General features: G+C 44.4%; 1 protein-coding gene across 3 annotated transcripts; it reads right to left on the reverse strand.

Annotated features, from left to right (window-relative positions):
• Positions 1–39: 39 nt before the first annotated feature.
• LETMD1 (LETM1 domain containing 1) lies at positions 40–15541 on the reverse strand. Of its 3 annotated transcripts, XM_088661244.1 has the most exons (10): positions 15204–15366; positions 11597–11685; positions 11129–11280; positions 7315–7430; positions 6039–6121; positions 4606–4792; positions 2832–2933; positions 2323–2475; positions 1714–1810; positions 40–1129 (listed from the first exon to the last, which is right to left on the reverse strand). In XM_088661244.1, exons 2-10 carry the CDS (start codon positions 11629–11631, stop codon positions 1056–1058), a joined length of 999 nt encoding a protein of 332 aa, XP_088517370.1. In that variant the 5' UTR covers positions 11632–11685; positions 15204–15366; the 3' UTR covers positions 40–1055. The 3 variants fall into 3 exon arrangements, with proteins under 3 accessions (XP_088517370.1, XP_034963964.1, XP_088517371.1); XM_035108073.3 differs by lacking the exon at positions 11597–11685 and having other exon boundaries at positions 15204–15541; XM_088661245.1 differs by lacking the exons at positions 2323–2475; positions 11597–11685 and having other exon boundaries at positions 15204–15537.
• Positions 15542–18749: the final 3208 nt, after the last annotated feature.

Consider the following 18749-nt stretch of genomic DNA (forward strand, 5'->3'; position numbering starts at 1 on the left):
TATAAGACAGAAGACAAGCAGTGTTCTAAACAATCCAGGTAAAATGTGAGATTGTCCTTTATTGGCTATCTTTAATGAAACATTCACATCAGGTATAGCTGAACGTTCATTTACTTTGACGCACTTCTCATGCATTTTATAATGACTGACTCAATCACTAGTCTACCACACACAATTTATATACTATCTGGCCAGAATTCCAGCTTCTGGAGTGCAAGACTTGGCTTTTTTTCTTTTTTTCCACTTTGCTTTTAAGTATCATGGCAGTAGTACTTAAGACCTGGAGGCACAGAAATGGGTATTAAGTGCTTTGGGTACAGATATTCCAATTAACTTGCTCTGAGTGTGTAACTACCCTGTTGAATTCTATAGGCTCTGTTACTACATCTGCCAACATGAAATGCACCTTCCATAATGCCCATGTGAGAGCGCAGCTGTATCTTTCCTGCAGAAGAGCATGCCACTAGCAGGATTTCAAACAAAAGTTGCCGCTCTGAAAAACAGGGTCCTATATTCAAAGTCTTGCAGCACACTGCGAATGCCCAGCAAAAGGCACTGAGCTCCATGCAGCCTTGTTGATTGTAAAAATGAAGTTAAAAGGGGGGAGGAAAACAGCCTGGGAGTTTGTGACAGCTTTGTTGCCCTTCAAAGTTACAAGGAAGTCAATACAGGCTAACGCCAACACCTTCTTCAGCAGATGTTTTTACAAGAGACTTAAGCGGTGAAAAGAAGTGCGGAATCATGCTGGGCCCACGAGGACATTTTTGAGCCAGATCTAAATGGAAATACTGTGGTCTTCTACAGTACAGGCATTTTGTACAGGGCCATACTGGCAATTCTCTTGTCTCCCTCTACGGCAGGAGGAATATTCAGCATAATGCAGTGTTTACTCTACCTTCCCCTCAAGGCTAATAATTCAGTGGTAGAGGCTTCTGCAGGACTCCTGCTCGTTGTATTTTAGTAAAAGCAAAAGCCCTTCTCTCCTCCTGCTTCAGCCAAGAGTCGCTGTCGCAGCATCTTTTCAGAAGTGGTCCACCAGTGACGGGTGCCCTTAGTCAGCCCTTGGAAGAGGAAGGGAAGTTGATAGAAAGCAAGACCATGCCATGTGCCAAGAGTGAAGTCTCAGCATCTGGAAAGAGAAAAGTATGCATTGCATTTGTGTCTATTTGAGATAAGTGCCAACCCTTCATTGTAAACTCTCACAGGGCTGGCCACAACAAACACAATTCATAAAACAATCCAGTGCTTCTAAATAGAACCAAATCATAGCTAAAAGTAAAAGGGGGCTCCCCCTCCCAAAATCTGCCACAGGAAAGTTTTTAAAAGGCTGACCAGAAAGAAAAGTTGTTTTTGCCTGGTATCAAAACCTAATCAGTATGCGCACCAGCCTAATCGGGGTGTGTGTGTGTGTGTTTTGACTGGTCTATAGCTGGGCGGGCATATTCCTCCATTGCAGGGAGTTGGACTAGATGATCCTCAGGGTCCCTTCCAACTCTAATTCTATGATGCTGCCACTAAGAAGGCCCTGCTCTGAATTATGGCCTTCCAAGCTTTGCTAGGCCATCTCCTTTGCAGCCAGGACTGTACAGGAGCAACAGGTTAACACTGCAACATTAAGGATGGGTGAGAAGAGCAGCTGCTTCTAGTTGTGCGAGAGAGATTCAGTGAGGGCTCTAAGGGAAGCCCCACATGGCCAAGTTCAAGCAGGCTTACCTTTCAGCGAGCAGGAGAGTGTGAGCCAGTGAGCCAGCCACAGCCTGCATGCCAGTGGGCTGAGGTGAACAGAATTCAAGCCACGAGTATAGCAAGCCTGCAGAGAAGAGAGGCATTCTGTTGGATCAGAGAGACTTTCATTTGAAAAGCAACTGCTAAAAATGCAAGGACATTCACCACTAAATTCTGACATTAAAAGCTGTGCTGGGGTGCATGCGTGTGTGTTTAAGCCATTCAAGCTGTCCTCATTTGACATAAGACTGACATTACTATTTCTGAAAAGGGTGACGGTGTTACTGTGCAGTATAGCACAGCTTGTGGAATGTGGTCCACGACAGCATTTATGCCTCAATTAATGTGTTAAGTCTTTTAAGGTTACCCTAAAGGTAATGAGCACAAGACTCCTGATCTCAGGGTCATGGGCCTGAGCCCCACATTGGGCAAAAAGGTTCCTGCATTGCAGGGGGTTGGACTAGATGGCTCTTGTGGTCCCAACTATGATTCTAGCCCTTGCCTAGCATGGGAGAACTGGCGCAGCCATGGCCAGTTAGTTCCTAGCCAGCAATGCTGCACCTCAGTTTGCTACAGAATGCCAAAACTTCATCTCACCGCTTGCACTTCCTCATCAGTTAGCTGCCCCACACCCAGTTTCAGCATCGCTTGGTCCAGGTGGTGCAGCTCTGCCAAGTGGCTCTGCAAGCGGTATCTCAGGAAGAGAGATGGCAAGCGAGGAGTTAGGAACAAAACACGGCTTAGGACTTTCTGGGGGGGAGAAGAGAAGAAGACGGCGGGATTAAACTGCACAGTGGTAGTCAGCAAAACTTTTCAGAGCTGCCCTGCTTCCCCAGATCAAAATGTGGCTAACAGGAGGCTATGATCATTCCCCTCCAAAGAAAGGCGAGCACGTAAGGCAGCATAGATCAGGAACAAATCATCTGTAGTAGGTTTCAATTTAAGGAGAGGCAACTGTCTGTTGCACCTTAAGGGTATATAGCTGGAAAGATTTATAGTCTTATTTTAAAAGCTCAGTCGAAACCTAGGGGTGCTGCAGTTGGCGGCAATGGATTTATAGCTGGGTCATCAGTATAATCCCATATAATTTCTGGAATGGCACTTACCACCTGCTGAACGCTGAGTTGCTGGATGCCAAAGGGGTGTCCCACAAATAAGGTCCTCACAGCTGTAAGTTCTCTTACATCTGGGTGGCATCCTTCATGCACCTTGAAGATTAAGATATATCATTGGTAAAAGAAAGAAAGAAGAAAAGAAAAGCACCATATTCCAAGAATAAAAGAGGATGGGAATCTTGCAAAAACCTGAAAACCAACCCTGCTATAACATACAGCAGCTGAGCAAATTTTCATTCCCGCAACAAATGAGAAGTTCCTGTTTGCTGTAGTCATTTACACCCTTCCCAAATAAGTTGTTATTATTTATACCCTACCCATCCAGCTGGATGGCTTCCAAAACACATAAAAACATCAAATATTATAAACTTCCCTGATACAGGGCTGCCTTCAGATGTGTTCTAAAAGTTGTAGAGTTATTTATCTCCTTGGCATCTGGTTTGGGAAGGACGTTCCACAAGGAGGGCTCCACTGCCGAGAAGGCCCTCTGCCTGGTTGCCTGTAGCTTCACTTCTTGCAGTGAGGGAACCACCAGAAGGCCCTTGGAGCTGGACCTCAAGTGCCTGGGCTGAATGATAGGGGTGGAGTCGCTCCTTCAGGTATACAGAGCCGAGGCAGTTTAGGGCTTTAAAGGTCAGCACTAAACACTTTGAATGCTCTGCTTCACCATTACCATGAGGAAAGTTGCTATGCCATACTACCTAGTTGCATTAATGGGATAGGTGCAACAGAATTAACCTTTTTTCTTGTTAGATAGGCATTTCTTCGGCTTAGATGGAAAACTACACACACAGAATATCTGACCAGTAAATACTTTATTAGGCCAACAGATTGATTGATTGATTGATTGATTGATTGATTGACTGCATGCATGCATGCATGCAGATCATGCCAAATTGAACGATATCCTCTGTTGTCCTTTATACAACTCACTTTGCAATAGGTTTTCTAGAAGTTCAATCAGATGATTTCAAAACTAGGCGGCTGCTGGCTGATGTGGAATTTGTTTTGTTGCCTTCAGGGTAGCTTTATACACACTAGCTGACAGTTGTAGGCTACTTTTTTTACATCTAAAACAGACTGCCCAAGGGCTATTTGGGTTTTGTTTTTGTTTTGTTAGTTTGGGGGAAAGGTATAATTAACTTATTCTTGGATTATCCTTTTTGAGCCGCATTGTAGTGGTCATTCATTACAAACAATAAAATCAGACTGGGGGGGGGGGACGGGACCCTCCACCAGTGTAGCCAAGACCCACTGTTGTTTGGCTCCTCCCTTCCAAAAATCGTCCCATAAAGAATAATCAAGGCCTGAATTTACTTCTTTTTCTCATAGTCCTCTACTAAAACTGCAAGCCATTCCTTTAAACGGACAAGTACTCAAGAGTGCATTGCCAGAAAGCCACTGCATAAGTGACAAATCAGTAGTCACAAGTATCAGAGCATCCTTTTCCTTGCCAGCATTTGCTAAGGCAACTATACAGTCTGGTCTCTTACTTGAATGACTTTTCTATACATGTTCGTATTCAGGTCAGGGTTATTTTTTTAAAAAAAAAACTCTCTGGAATGACTTTAAAACCATATAATTAAGGATTCAGAAGATTGCAGTATGTTGCTCACATGACAATAGAAAAATAGAATCTAGACATTAGGAAGTTGGTAGTGATGGGCCAACTCTCAATATATAAAAGCCTTATTTCTGCAAAGCAAGACATGTGTCCAAAGACAATCCAATCCGCTGGGATTGGGTGGTACCGGTAATTAGATACCTTTTTGCAGAGATCTAGCATCTGTTTCCGAAGCTGGGAATCAACTAGGGAGCGAGATAGGTTCATTAGACCATCAACCACTTCTGGGTATGCCTCCTTTCTCATATTGTGGTTGGTGTCCAGAAATTCAGCTTGTTGTTTGGAAGTCCAGAAGTGGCGTATCAAGAGTTGTCTGGGGAACAGGTACCTTGGGAAGGAAAGATTGTCAAGAAGATAAACATATTGAAGAACACCCAGATCTCGGCCACAGGAACCCAAATTCTGCATTTTGCAGCTTCTGCTGATTTTGCAGGTTTTGCCTATTTTCTTCAAATTTGACTGCTTCTTCCAGCCAAGACAAGGAGCAACCAGTTATGTGATTGCTGAAACCTCAGCCCTCAACAAGCAGAAGCCCTACTGAACTTTGCTTCTGCAAGTTTAACTAGACCGTGGCCACATACTTTCAAGTTACCTTCACAGCCAGAAGTATTTTTTTAAATGCCTGCTTTTATTTATTTTAAAATGAAAGCTTTTTTTTTAATAATAAAAAAACAGTGTTTTCAGAATGCCCAGTAGACCATTTTCTCTCTCATGAAATCTCCCTGGCAACTTGAAATAATCTCCTGATGCCTTTCTCTAGCTTCTTCTGCCTTCAAAAAGACAGGCAATGCAGGATTTGTGATATAATCTGTTTCTTGTTAAAGTTCACATTAAGATATTGTCAAGTCTATACAGCATGCTAGGCTGTGATCCGGGGCTGTTAAGAGCAAGCATCAAACATAAATGATGTTATCTTTAACTGTTTTTAACTTCCATGCTGAAAACACATTATTTGGAACAGACCAAGAAAGGGGTGGGGGAGCTTATGGGGAGTTTAAAGCAGTTTGGGAGTTCTGTTGGGAAAACAACAGAGATGGTAAATTTTCAGAAAAATGTGGGAGGGTGAATGGTTGCTGCACTCTGAATTGCCACCCAGAGCAATTCACCAAAAATAACCCCTTTACACCAGGCATCCCCAACCTGTAGCCCTTCAGATGTTTTGGCCTACAACTCCCATGATCCCTAGCTAACAGGACCAGTGGTCAGGGATGATGGGAATTGTAGTCCAAAACATCTGGAGGGCCGAAGGTTGGGGGTGCCTGCTTTAGACTGAGCCTACGCATCGGGAGAGAATGCAATGTGGAGCTGTGACCAGGGAAGCACAGGCTCAGAAGAGTTAGGGCTTGATCCCACCCCTAATGATTGATAAGATAGGATTGTGCTTTTGCAGTCTATTTTGGTACCTGCTAAAACTCACGGCTGTACTCTCAGCAAGCTCTTCATCAAAGAACAGTGCAGGCAAGCGATGAGAGAGGGAGAGGAGAGAAAAAAACCCACTAATGTTGCCAAGCATTCACCCTTTCACAGTTAAGCGCGAGGACCTTTCATCTGAACAGGCGCACAGTTGTACTTACATGAGCAAAAGAACCAGGTAGTTGGCAAAGGGAGGAAGAGAAAGAATCCCAACTGGAATGGCCTTGATCAGATCTCTGCGAAACTTCAAAAATGCCTAGTCAGTAGAGCTGCCATGCACACACCCAAAACTACTGCAACTGTGAGGAAAATGCACATATATAAGGGACTGATGAAGCAGTGGCATGCAAGGCCCCACTGCTGCATACTCTGGCATTTTATATGCCTCGAGGCTGTGCCTCTTTTTGTCTCTCGCAAACTTGGTAACTATGGATGCTATATGGATGCCATTTGGAAGCTTGTTATTAAAGTGGTAGCATTTCCTTTGCAGCAAGAAAACACCATTCATATGTGGTATCAGGTATGAGGCAGCTAGAGACATGGCTGCCAAGGCACAACCAGGAGCCTTAAAGTGCACTCCAGATTGTACACTGGCAATGGAAAATAGGCTACAATTTTACTGCCTATCACCTGATTAGGATGGGAGAAAAATAACTCTTCTATAGGAATAATTATGCTGCAGCCAACAGACAATGCCATGCAATAGTGTGCCTTTCTTTTACACCTGCTTTTTCTGTTGGTTATTTTCCGTATGTGGACCTCCACACACACACACATCAGCAACAATTTATTGACCTATGACCTACATCCAGTCCGCTATGTCTATATCTGTTATACAGCTGTTCATGGTGGTGATGTCAGACTGACATCCTTTATGTAAATGTCACTTAGCTCCATGTTGCAACACAACACATTGCGTCTGAAAAAAGGGGAAACCTTCCCTACCTCAGCTTTCCTTTGTTTGAATAAAAGTGTTTAGATAGAATCTTTCAAGAATAAGAACCCAAATTTTATCCTTTTATCCTTTCTTCTCTACACAGAAACCTTTTTACTCTTAACTCAGCCCAACAGTATGATAAATGTTCAGGCAACGAAGAAATTAATGCATCGGGTGAAGGTTGGCAGAAATCAAGCAGAGCTGCCAGACTTTGTTTATTTGCTTTTGCTGAAGTACAGAAACCTCTTAATTAATCTACCCTAGATGCAGTAAATATTAGTCTACCTATTTGTCTTAGTATAGTTGATTCTCACAAAAGTTGCACATGGTTCTTGCTTTTCAATTCAGAAGCTCTCAATGAGTGTTTACATAGTGTTATGGGACAGGGGAGACCTGGCTTCAAATTCCCGTTTGGCTCTTAAGTTGGTTGGGTGACATTGGGGGACTCCAAAGCACAGTGAACTACCATTGTTGCAGACAAAAGTACTGTAAAAGCCTACCTGTCTTAGTCTCTCCATCTCCCTGTATGGAAGTTGATGGAACTGGATCTTTCTATATGCCATGTTTGCCTTTATTCTTCTTATTTCTTTCATTTCTGTAAAGAATATCCGAAATCCTGTGCAAAATACAGAAATATTTTCAGATCTAGAACTGTTCTCCCTGAACGTTCAACCTCATGCCAAAGTCCTTCCCAAGCCTTTTGCCTTCCCCTTTTACCTAAGAATAGAGCATCACTCATAGCTGCCAAGTTTTCCCTTTTCTCGTGAGGAAGCCTATTCAGCATACGGGAAAATCCCTTAAAAAAAGGGATAACTTGGCAGCTATGGCATCACTGCATAAAGAACAGAGCTAGGAAAGCTCTGACCCTCCAGATGCTGCTGAACTACAACACAGCTCCCAGCATGCATGACAAGTGGCTGCGGAAGATGGGCATTGTAGTTCAGCAAAATCTGGAGGATCAAAGATTCCCACAACTGGCATAAAGTAACACATACATGAATCTTCTTCTTTGGCGATCACTCGTAGCCGAGTAAGATCGTCTTCCATAAACATGGTTTTAACAGTGGGTCCGTAAGTGACTGTGGAGGCCAATTCTGGATCCACACATCCTTCCACAGTGGGGACATTGGTTTCCAGGCGGGAGTTGATCATGGTGTGGATTTGCCAAGTGTGCCTTCCTGTTAGCACATTTCTCCCTTGCATCCTGAGATCAAGTTTCTTCAAGGTCCATTACACCTTTGGTAAAGGCTGTTCTCCAACTGGAGCGCTCGCAGGCCAGTGTTTCCCAGTTGTCAGTGTTTATACTACATTTTTTTTTAGATTTGCCTTGAGACAGTCTTTAAACCTCTTTTGTTGACCACCAGCATTACGCTTTCCATTTTTAAGTTCGGAATAGAGTAGTTGCTTTGGAAGACGATCATCAGGCATCCGCACAACATGACCAGTCCAATGAAGTTGATGTTGAAGAATCATTGCTTCATCACTGGTGATCTTTGCTTCTTCCAGTACACTGATATTAGTTCACCTGTGTTCCCAAGTGATGTGTAAAAACATTTGGAGACACCGCTGATGGAATCTTTCGAGGAGTTGGAGATGGCGTTTATAAGTAGTCCATGTTTCACAAGCATATAGTAAGGTTGGTAGTACAACCTTTGTAAACAAGCATTTTGGTTTCCCTGCAAATGTCCCAGTCCTCAAACACTCTGCACTTCAATTGGGAGAAAGCCGCACTCGCAGAGCTCAGGCATTGCTGGATTTCAGCATCAATGTTGGCCCTTGTAGAAAGGTAACTGCATAGGTAGGAGAAGTGATCAATGTTTTCCAACGTTACACAACAGAGTTGGATTTGTGGAGCTGCAGAGGGGTTATTTTGTACTTGTTGGAGCAGCACTTTGGTTTTTTGGATGTTGAGTGATAGGCCAAGCTTTTCGTAAGCTTCTGCAAAGATATTTAGGATGGTTTGGAGGTCATCCTCTGAGCGTGTGCACACTACGTTGTCATCAGCATACTGAAGCTCTATCACGGAAGTTACGGTAACCTTTCCTTTTGCTTTCAGCCTGCTCAGATTGAAGAGCTTTCCATCTGTTCAATATATGATTTCTACTCTGGTGGGGAGTTTCCCGTCAACAAAGTGTAGGATCAGGGCAATGAGAACAATGAATAGAGTTGGGACAATAACACAACCCTGTTTAACACCTGATCCCACTGTGAATGGTCCACTTTGAAAGTCACTGTTATCTGCGATTGTTGCTGTCATATTATCATGGAGGTGCCGAATGATGTTTACAAATTTATCTGGGCAGCCAATTTTCAGAAGGACAGCCCACAGGGCATTACAGTGTCGAAAGCCCTTAGTCAGGTCAATAAACACCATATACAGGGGTTGGTTTTGCTCTCTGCATTTTTCTTGAAGCTGTCGAGCAGTGAAAATCATGTCCACTGTCCCCCTAGAAGGCCAAAAACCATTTTGGGATTCAGGAAGGGTCACCTCGGATATTGTTACCAGACAGTTTGCCATGATCCTTGCAAGAATTTTGCCGGCCGCAGCTAATAGAGAGATGCCTCGATAGTTTCCACAATCAGTTCTGTCACCTTTTTAAAAGAGATTGATAATTTTGGCATCCCTAAAGTCTGCTGGGATTTCTTCTCTTTCCCAGATTTTTTTGATGAGCTTGTGAAGTTGTTGTGTAAGTTCAATTCTGCCCACTTTGAAGATTTCGGCAGGTATCCCATCAGGTCCACTGGCTTTGTTGTTTTTCATTTGGTTAATAGCTGTACACAACTCTTCCAGATTTGAAGATACTGCAAGCTCATCTCTAACTTGTTTTTGTGGAATTTGTGAGAGGAGATGTTGGTAATGTTCTTTCCAGCACAGTGCAATAGCTTCTTTATCTTTTAGAAGTGTGTTAATGTCTGCTGAGCGTAGGGGGCATATGCCATGATTTATTGGCCCATAGATGGTCTTTGTGGCTTTAAAGAAACTGTGCATCATGAGTGTTGGCAAAGTGCTGGATCTCTTGAGCTTTTTTTATCCACCAGGTGTTTTTCAATTCTCTGGTTCTTCTTTGAACCTCAGCCTTAGCGTTGGCATAGGTTTGTCTCTCCCTTGCCTTGAATGACTTGAATGGTTCTTCTGACACTCTTAATCCCATCCTCTTTGTAAAACTCGAGCAAGCTAAATTGTTTTCTTTGCTTTAATAGTGTCAGGACATCATGGGGAAAGCCCAAATGCCTTGGCACTTCAAAGGGTTTTTCACAGCCTAACCTCTGTCTAAGGCTGCCACGAGGATAAAAGGACATGCCCCTTGCACGCCATTCAGAGCTTCTCAAAAGAGAAGCAAGAGATAATGGCATGTTTCCTAATCTCTAAAACAGGTTTTGTCTCCTCTCTTTTGCTATGCCTCTTACACATGAGCTTCTAACACATTACTACTTCCTTCTCTCTAATCATCCTGCAGAACCCACTGCCATCTTCTACAGAGGGTCTTAAATTTTTCTCGCACCTGCCTTTCCTTACTACAACTATAGTTTTGTTAGATGTACACAGAACAGCCTTCACTCAGAAACTTAACATGTTATTCTCCAACCCAAAATTTACACCATGGACTGTTTTTTTGCAGCATTGTTCCCCCCCCCCCCCCCCCGCAGCAGGAACAAGCAATGGAAAGCTTCCATGCACTCCTTTCTCATTCTGAGCTCTTGAGGCTGAAATGAAATTTCCCCCCCAAACTCTAAACAATTCCTTTTGAATTCCAAACTTGTTAAGACTAGGGTTTACAAGAACAAATAGGATAAAGACGTGGTTTGCAATCCTGGCATCCCAAACCATAGGTGTGTGTGTGTGTGTGTGTGTGTGTGTGTGTGATAAAAGCACAGTTCTCCAAAATTGGACCTCACGGGAAACCACAATTTATTTAAAATAAAAAGGAAGCTTTCAATCTCCAATTTATTGGTTCGAAAAAGAACAAGACAGGAGGATGTGTGAGCATGCAGCTTGTCCTCATAGCAGGACACCAGTTTCCCATTACACCTGAATGTGCACACACACACACACATGATGCTACAAATGTCATCCATTATGGATACAATAACTTGTTTCTTCATTCTGACTGTAACATGAGCCTCCGCCATTCCTGTTGCAACACAAGAAACAGCACCCAGAAGATAAGGAGTCCCCACCTAGGGATGGGCTAGAAGTAAAGAAACTACTTTATCTTGACAGACGCAAAAGCGATTTGTTCTTAAGGTGTCACATTCCTCCCAGAATCATGAAATGTGCACAAAGGATTTTTTTTGTTTTAAATGAAAACCCACCTTTCAAGAAGGTTGAATATAGCTGGTAGAAACGTGGGAATGTTCTTTCCAGAAACCTTTCATACTTCTCATTCAGGTATTTGACTTTTGAAACCAAAGCAGAGTCTGTTTTTTTGGAATTTGCCTTTGCAGAAAATTGGTACACTGGAGGTCTGAAACAAAGGAAAGCGCATGCAAGTCTTGAGTTCTATTGCCACGTATTTCAAGCCCTTTAGAATACAAAAAGGAAGTCACAACTACAATAGCTATTAAACAGGTATGTGGGGAGCAGGCATTAAACTAGCCTGTTATGACCACAATGCAAAAAGATGGGGAATCCATAGGCTATTTCAGGGATAAATGAAGATGAGGTTATGTGCCTAATTTTGTCCAATTGCTAATTTTGTCTAATTGCTACCAAAGTACACATTAATCTAGGTGCCAGGTATTGTGGGGTTTACACCTATGAATAAGAATAGCAATAAATACCTTCTTAAACAGATGCTGTTCTTGATTAACAACATGAGACTATCATATTAAAAGTCGGCTGTCAGGAGAATAAAAATGAAACTTGTTTTCTGTAGGAAGACACACAAATGCAAAGGGCTAGTATATTTTTATAGACTTGATTCCTGGAATTACATTATCGCAGGGAATAATTTGCTTAAGTTTTATACATTAATATGTCTTGCAGTCACAAAATGCATACATAAAGTGCAGTTCTAGGTGCTCATTAAAATTTATCAGTTAGGGCTGCCAAATTATTAAATAACTTTTAATTAACTGATTAATCAATTTAGACAGCTTATTTATCAACTGCATTTTACCAAAACATCAGAATAGTTCAAAATCAGAATGGCAAAAGGACACCATCAATTTCATAACCAGGGGCTTCCCTGTATTTTCCTCCTAGTGAGAGATTTCTACAAACTGAGGTTATGGCTGATTGGCAAGGCAACCTGAAATTTTGTCATTCTTTATTACAGCAGAAAATCAGAAACCAAACAGCAGCACCGAAAGATTAAAGGTATGACATTTAGTCTGAACCCTGCAAATAAAAGTTGTCCACCCTTATTGATCTTGCTAAAGCTTTACAGCACAATCTTAACCATGTCTTCCTTGGAAGGAAATCAATGGAGCTTTGTCTCAGAGGTAGACAATCCTATCCATTCTACCTATCAATTAAACATAATCCACAGCCCCTCTCCTGATGCTAATCCATACAAACTTGTCTTTAACTTTCTTTATACGGTCCTCCCATCAGATGTTAAGGAAATGAACAACTTCAGCTGACTTTTAGAAAACATCTGAAGGCAGCCTTGGGGAAACCCAGCCAGATGGGTGGGTTATTAACAACAACAACAACAACAACAACAACAACGTATTGTTTTATGTATTTTCATTGTAAACAGCTTTGATAATTCATATGAAATAGTGGTATACTGTAGAAATATTTTTATGCTGCCTGCCCGAGTCAATGTTACAGTGGCCAGTAAACATCTCAGATAAAGTGAAATCAATATCACCTCCAGAATTAGAACAGCCTGGGAGGTCCCAAGGGAGGTTACCATAGATGCCCTTGTACATGTTGTGAAGGAACCACCCAAGGCAAGAAAATGTACTCTTTTCTACCAAGCTCAATTAGCCCAATAATAAATTATTAGTTTTCAATTTTGTGTGTTTGTGTGTGCAACCTGTGTCTTTAACTGCTACAAAACCAACAGGAACTTATCTTACTTGGCATTCCTGAGTTCATGGCATATGAGCCATACCCCCCAAAAAATGGCTGCCCTAACCAACCCATCTGGCAAGAAATAGGTTCCCATTTTAAGCGATCTTGGAAGGAAGAACAGATATCACCCAGTTCAAATGTGGTCTTTCCAAAGGCAATCTGCAGGAACATTTTGAGCTGTTTTACACTTGGTGCAGAATGAGATGGTCTGCACTACTTCAAACCGCACATGGAGTACAGTTTTAAAACTAGGGCACATTAGAAAGCAGGTTCACATACGCCTCCTTGCTGAATTAAGATGAAGAAGAATGGTGCATTAAAAAAAATTGTATTCCTTCTTCCCGCTGTATGCATTAGTACCAGCCATTCTACAAGATTTTGCTGCACACCTAAATCCAGCCATGTTATCTGCTTTACACATACAGAAGAAAGTGGCAGAACAGACTTTTTCTTTCAGGTTCAGATTGTGTAAGTGAAATGGTATTATTGTTCCCTTGCATTAAAAGTGAAAATACAGTGGAACCTCTACTTACGAATTTAATGCGTTCCGAACAGACATCCGTAAGTCGGAAAAATTTGTAAGTCGAATCCCATAGGAATGCATTGGGAGAAAAAATTTGTAAGTCGAAGCAACCCTATCTAAAAATTCGTAAGTAGAAAAAATCCTATCTAAACCGCATCCAAGATGGCGGACGGAGCTCCGTTCGTAAGTAGAAACATTTGTAGGTCGAGTTATTCGTAAGTAGTGGTTCTACTGTACATAAATCCAAGCATCTCTGCAAATAGAATAGTGTTGCATGGTACTACCTTTACTTTGAACTGAAATGATTAGGCCAGGTTGTTGTTTTTTAATGGAAAGATCCTGTATGCTCTCCAAAATGCATAGCAACCAGAATTAAGACAGGGATGGAGCAACTCAGCAGTGAGGAAATGTTACAGCATTTGGGGCTTTTAAGACAAAAGGTGAGCATAAAATTATACATGGCATGACGAAAGTAGATAAGATGTTTTCCTCCTCTCGTTGTAACATTCAGTCAAAGAAGCTGAATGTTGGAAGATTCGGGACAGGCAAAAAAAGAACTACGGAATTCACTCGCACAAGAGTCTGCAATGGCCACCAACCCAGACGGCTTTAAAAGAGGATTAACAAATTCATATAGGGTAAAGCTGTCAAGTGGCTACTAGTTGTCTCCACTGTCAGGACCAGTATGCCTTTGGATACCAGTTGTTGGAAACCACAGGAGGGGAGTGCTGTTGCACTCAAAGTCTTGCTTTTGGGGTTTCCATATGCATCTGGCTGGCCGCTGTGTGAACAGGAAGCTGAGCCCTGATCCACCTTTTACATGGTGGAGAACTCAAAAGCAGCTTACAGCCTGAGAATGTTTCAGGGGGCAGGGGATTTTTCATGCTCCCTCACATATATACACCCATACAGAAACTCTTGGGGGGGGGAGACTAGGAAGAAGCAGGTGTAGTTTAGAATCCCATATACCATAATGAGATACCACAAGACTCCTTGTTTTGCTCCAGCGTACTAACAGTTTGCCTCTCTGGAAACTGCCATGGTGCAATTGTTGCCTGTGTGCTTATTTGCTTCAGAGGTGCAATATGTGTGGCCCTCCATATGCTGTTGGAGCACAGCTCCCCTCACCCCCCCCCCAACGAACAACTGGCCACCATGGCTGGACCTCATGGGAATACAACATGGGAGGGGAGACACACCAGAATGTTGGTAGCCTTTCTTAAAAATTTCCTCTCCCCCCAGACACTCCCATCATCCCTAGCTAGCAGGACCAGCGATCAGGGGTGATGGGAGTTGTAGTCCAGCAACCACCAAGGGGATAGCTCAGTCGGCAGAGCAGGACACTCTTAATTCCAGGATTGCAGCTTTGAGACCCACGTTGGTCAAAAGATTCCCTCATCACAGTGGGTTGGAGCAGATCAGCGTTTCCCAAACTTGTGTCTTCAGGTGTTTTTTGGACCACAACTCCCATCATCCCTAGCCACCAGGACCAGTGGTCAGGGATGATGGGAACTGCAGTCCAAAAACAGGTGGTGACCCAAATTCGGGGAACGTGACCCTCATGGTCCCCTCCAACTCTGCAATTCTAACAACCCCCGGGGGGACAAGGTTGAGAAAGGTTTTGAGTTTTCTGTATTATGCACTGCCTTGGGATCGGTATGCAAATTTAATACTGTACATGATAACGAAATGACAAAAGCACCTGGGGACACCGCCCCCCTCCCCGCTGGAGGTTGCAGGAACCTGCCCTGCCTTCCCCTGACCCCGCTGCAAGCAGAAGGGCGCCGCGCTGGGGGGGGGGGCTCCGCGCTTCCCCTTCTCGGCCTCCGCCAAGGACTCACCTCAGCACCGGCCACGGGGGAGGCTCCGGCGGGCGCAGAGCCAGGTAGAGCGAGGCCGCGGGCGCAGGGACTCCGCCGGCGCCTAAGCGGCTCCCGGCCCTGCAGCGCCCGCGCAGCACCAGCCGCAGCACCAGCGCCATCCTGCGAGGGCGCCTGAAGAGAAGAAGGGCGCCGCCGAGGAGCGCGCGGAAAGAGCGAGGAGGTCCAGGAGGGAAGCCAAGGAAGCGGCGGCGGCGGTGACGACCCGGGAAACTGGCCACGTGATTACTACGGGCGGAAGAAGGCGCGGCGGAAGGAGAGAAAACAGAACTCTCCTTCTTTTTCCCCCCCCCACCTCCTTAGGTACACGTGACCATAGGCGGAAATGGGGCGCACGGAAAGAGGAGCTTCTTTCTCCTCTCCAGCGTGAGAATCTCGGGACCCGGATGTTGGGGCTTTTCCACAGCGGGACGGGGTTTCCTCGCGCGTTGGGTTTGAATGGGGCTGAGTTCTGAGTCGGGACTTTTTGAGTCTTGCGTCTTGCATAACCTCCAACATTTCTCCTGTGGAAATAGGGACGTCCCCTTCCATAATTATAATTTTACTGTTTCTACTAGAGATGGGAAGGCCTGGAAAAATTGGGGGGGGGGAATAGGTTTTTTTCGTTCTTTCCCCAAAGCCGGTTTTTCCCTGGGAAAATTGGGGAGGGGGAGTGTGTGGAATATTCAAACTATGTCAAACTGGGTGTTGTTGTTGTTTTTAATTTTCCGGGGGGGCGGCTTTGGGGGGGAAACGAAAAAAACCTGATTGTCCCCCCCTTTTTTCCGGGGTTTTTTCCATCTGTATTTTCTACCCCGTCCATCTGACTGTGTTGCCCCAGCTACTCTGAGCAGCTTCCAGCATATATAATAGCATAATAAATCATACAGGGCTGCCTTCTGATGTATTCCAATCAACTTGGCTTGGGGGGGGGGGTCACATAACTCCATACCCTCCCAACATTTCTCTGATGAAAATAGGGACATCTTAAGGAAAAGCAGGGCATTCTGAGATCAAATCAGAAACTGGGATGGCTTCTGTAAATCAGCGATGTCCCTGGAAAATAGGGGCACTTGGAGGGTCTGGAATACTAGAGTTGGGCAGGAGTCCAATCCCTTGCAATGCAGGAATGGGTGGGGGTCGGGCAGCTGTGGGCCTCCAGGCGTGGCTGGACCACTACAGTTCCCAGATTCACTTGCATTACTGAATTATTTCAAAGAGAATCAGGGCTTGGTGGCTGCATGTATGGCTATAGCCACACTCTGGAAGGACTTAAAAAGGTGCACCCCTGAATGCCTGGGTACAAGAGAGTATGGCATATTGCCCTTATAGCAGAATTGTCTCACCAGTTAAGGCCGGCAACAGGAACAAAGATAACTGTGGGAGAATGGTGGAGCTTCATTTCATTTCAAAACTCTCCAGAAATCCAAACACCAGTTCCAAAGGTTTATACCAACTTGTAGATCCTTTAATAAGAACATGTTTTACAGATGCATACTGTTATTAATTGTGATGTTTGTACAGGAATATAATGTATTTTTTTAGATCTCTGGGGAAATGAAAGATAAAAACAACAACAATAATAAGGTGACTGGAAATACAAAGAAAACTAAAAGCAGAGGAAAATACTAAAACAAGTGGGGAATCTGCAGTTCTCCAGATGTTACAGGACTACACCTCCCCTCATCCTTGACCATTAGCCATGCTGGTTGGGGCTGATGGGAGTTTGAGTACCACTATCAACATCATTAGAGTATCAGGCTCTCTATCTGTGGGCTAAAATGTTTGTTAAAAATCTGAAAAGTGCAAGTGAACAGGTAGGTCTTCATTTGGCACCCACCTCAATGTCACCAATGTACCTCTTGACATAAGAGGAGGGCACTGCACAAATGGGGGACTGACAGAGAGAATGCTGTATCCCAGGGGTCCCCAAACTACGGCCCCCGGGCCGGATGCGGCCCAATCGGCCTCCCAATCCGGCCCGCGACGACCCCTGCCGCCCGCTGCCGCCGCCCGCTCTTACAGCGCGCGGCGCGGCGACGATCTTAAAAATCGGCAAAAAATCGCTGAAAATCCTTTGTGCGCATGCGTATGGGCCTCTCCCGACCCAGAAGAGGTCATTTCCGATGCACTTCCGGGTCAGGGGAGGCCCATACGCATGCGCACAAGCGATTTTCGGCGATTTTTTTCCGACCGTGTGCGTGTGCGCATGCGCACGGGCGCGCACTCCCCCACCCTCCGGCCCGCTGCGTGCGCACTCCCCTACCCTCCGGCCCGCTGCGCGGTAAGTCTGGGGACCCCTGCTGTATCCTGTACCATCAAATGTATACTTGTTAACTTCTTGTAAAGTGTCCCGGGACTCTTTGTTGTTTCATAACAGATACTTCCACGTATGCAACAGGGAAGAAAAGAGCATTGCCAATGTGTGAGTTCATATGGGAGAGAGACCCAAGTTCCACATTTCCTTCTGGCAGAGACAAGTGGTAGCAGGAAGGCAGCACACATTCCCAGTAAGGGTTTTTTATATGCTAGCAACATGCTAGAGCTGGGGAAGCCAGTGTGGTACCCTCAGATGCTGCTGGACTCCCAGCTCCCATCAACCCCAGCTGATGGTGGGACTTGTGGTTGAGCAACTTCTGAAAATACCAGGTGAAGTCTCAGGCTATGTACACACCATCCATTTAAAGCATGTGATTTCCTCCAAAGAATCCTGGGAACTGAGCTCTTCCTCCAGATCCAGGTCTCCACCACCCAAACCACTGGGGCCCTCTCCTGGGTCAGACTGCTCCTGATGTCCCAGGTGCCTATTCCCCATCCTGCAAAGACCTTCTCAAGAGTCAGACCCCTCCAACTCTCTACTCTCCTCCTGCCCCTCCCCACCTTCTCCCTGACCTCTGTGACACTCGTGACAGCAATGTTTCCGGCATAAGGAAGGGAAAGACACCAACACAAAGCATGAGAGAAGGGAAGGAAAAGCAGGGGGTGGGGGAGCACGTAATATCATTTTATGCAGAGGAGAAAAGGATGGAGATATAGAAGGTTCTTCAACAGTAAGGGCTAGAAATATGAATCTGATGGTGGAAGAGATTATGGAAACAGTGGAAGGGATTTGTTTAAATGGCCCTAGGAGGCATACTTTTAGCATGGAACAAACCAAGTCCAAACCTCATTTTTAACACGCCTCAGAAGTAGATCCAAGAATAACGACTGATAAGTATTCTCAGTACACCTACCAGATACGTTTTCTTACATAGTTTGCAAAAAGAATAAAAACTAATGTGTTCTGTAAAGTATCCCCAATTGCCTGCTGTCCTTTTATCTTTGGGTGACCAAATGAAACGAGAGCTTAGTGATGTAAATTGCAGAGTGCTGGACCTGGACTGTGGACACACCTGAGTTCAAGTCCCTGCTCATCCATCAGTTTCGCTGAGTGACTTGCAGACTTGCCTACCTCAGAAGGTTGTGAGAGTGAAAGAGAATTGCCCCACCTATTCTACCCTGAGGCCCTTGGATGAAGCGCAGGTTACA

The sequence above is a fragment of the Zootoca vivipara genome, chromosome 2, assembly GCF_965207765.1.
Source record: "Zootoca vivipara chromosome 2, rZooViv2.hap1.1, whole genome shotgun sequence".
Lineage (NCBI taxonomy): Eukaryota > Metazoa > Chordata > Lepidosauria > Squamata > Lacertidae > Zootoca > Zootoca vivipara.

Excerpts from the sequence above, each read along its gene's own strand:
- LETMD1 (XM_035108073.3), bottom strand. The coding sequence starts at position 15,343 with ATGGCGCTGGTGCTGCGGCTGGTGCTGCGCGGGCGCTGCAGGGCCGGG. Across the intron at positions 7,431-11,128 it reads ATATTCAACCTTCTTGAAAG|GATTTCGGATATTCTTTACA; the intron begins GTGGGTTTTCAT and ends TATTTTGCACAG. Across the intron at positions 4,793-6,038 it reads TACCTGGTTCTTTTGCTCAT|GTACCTGTTCCCCAGACAAC; the intron begins GTAAGTACAACT and ends TTCCTTCCCAAG.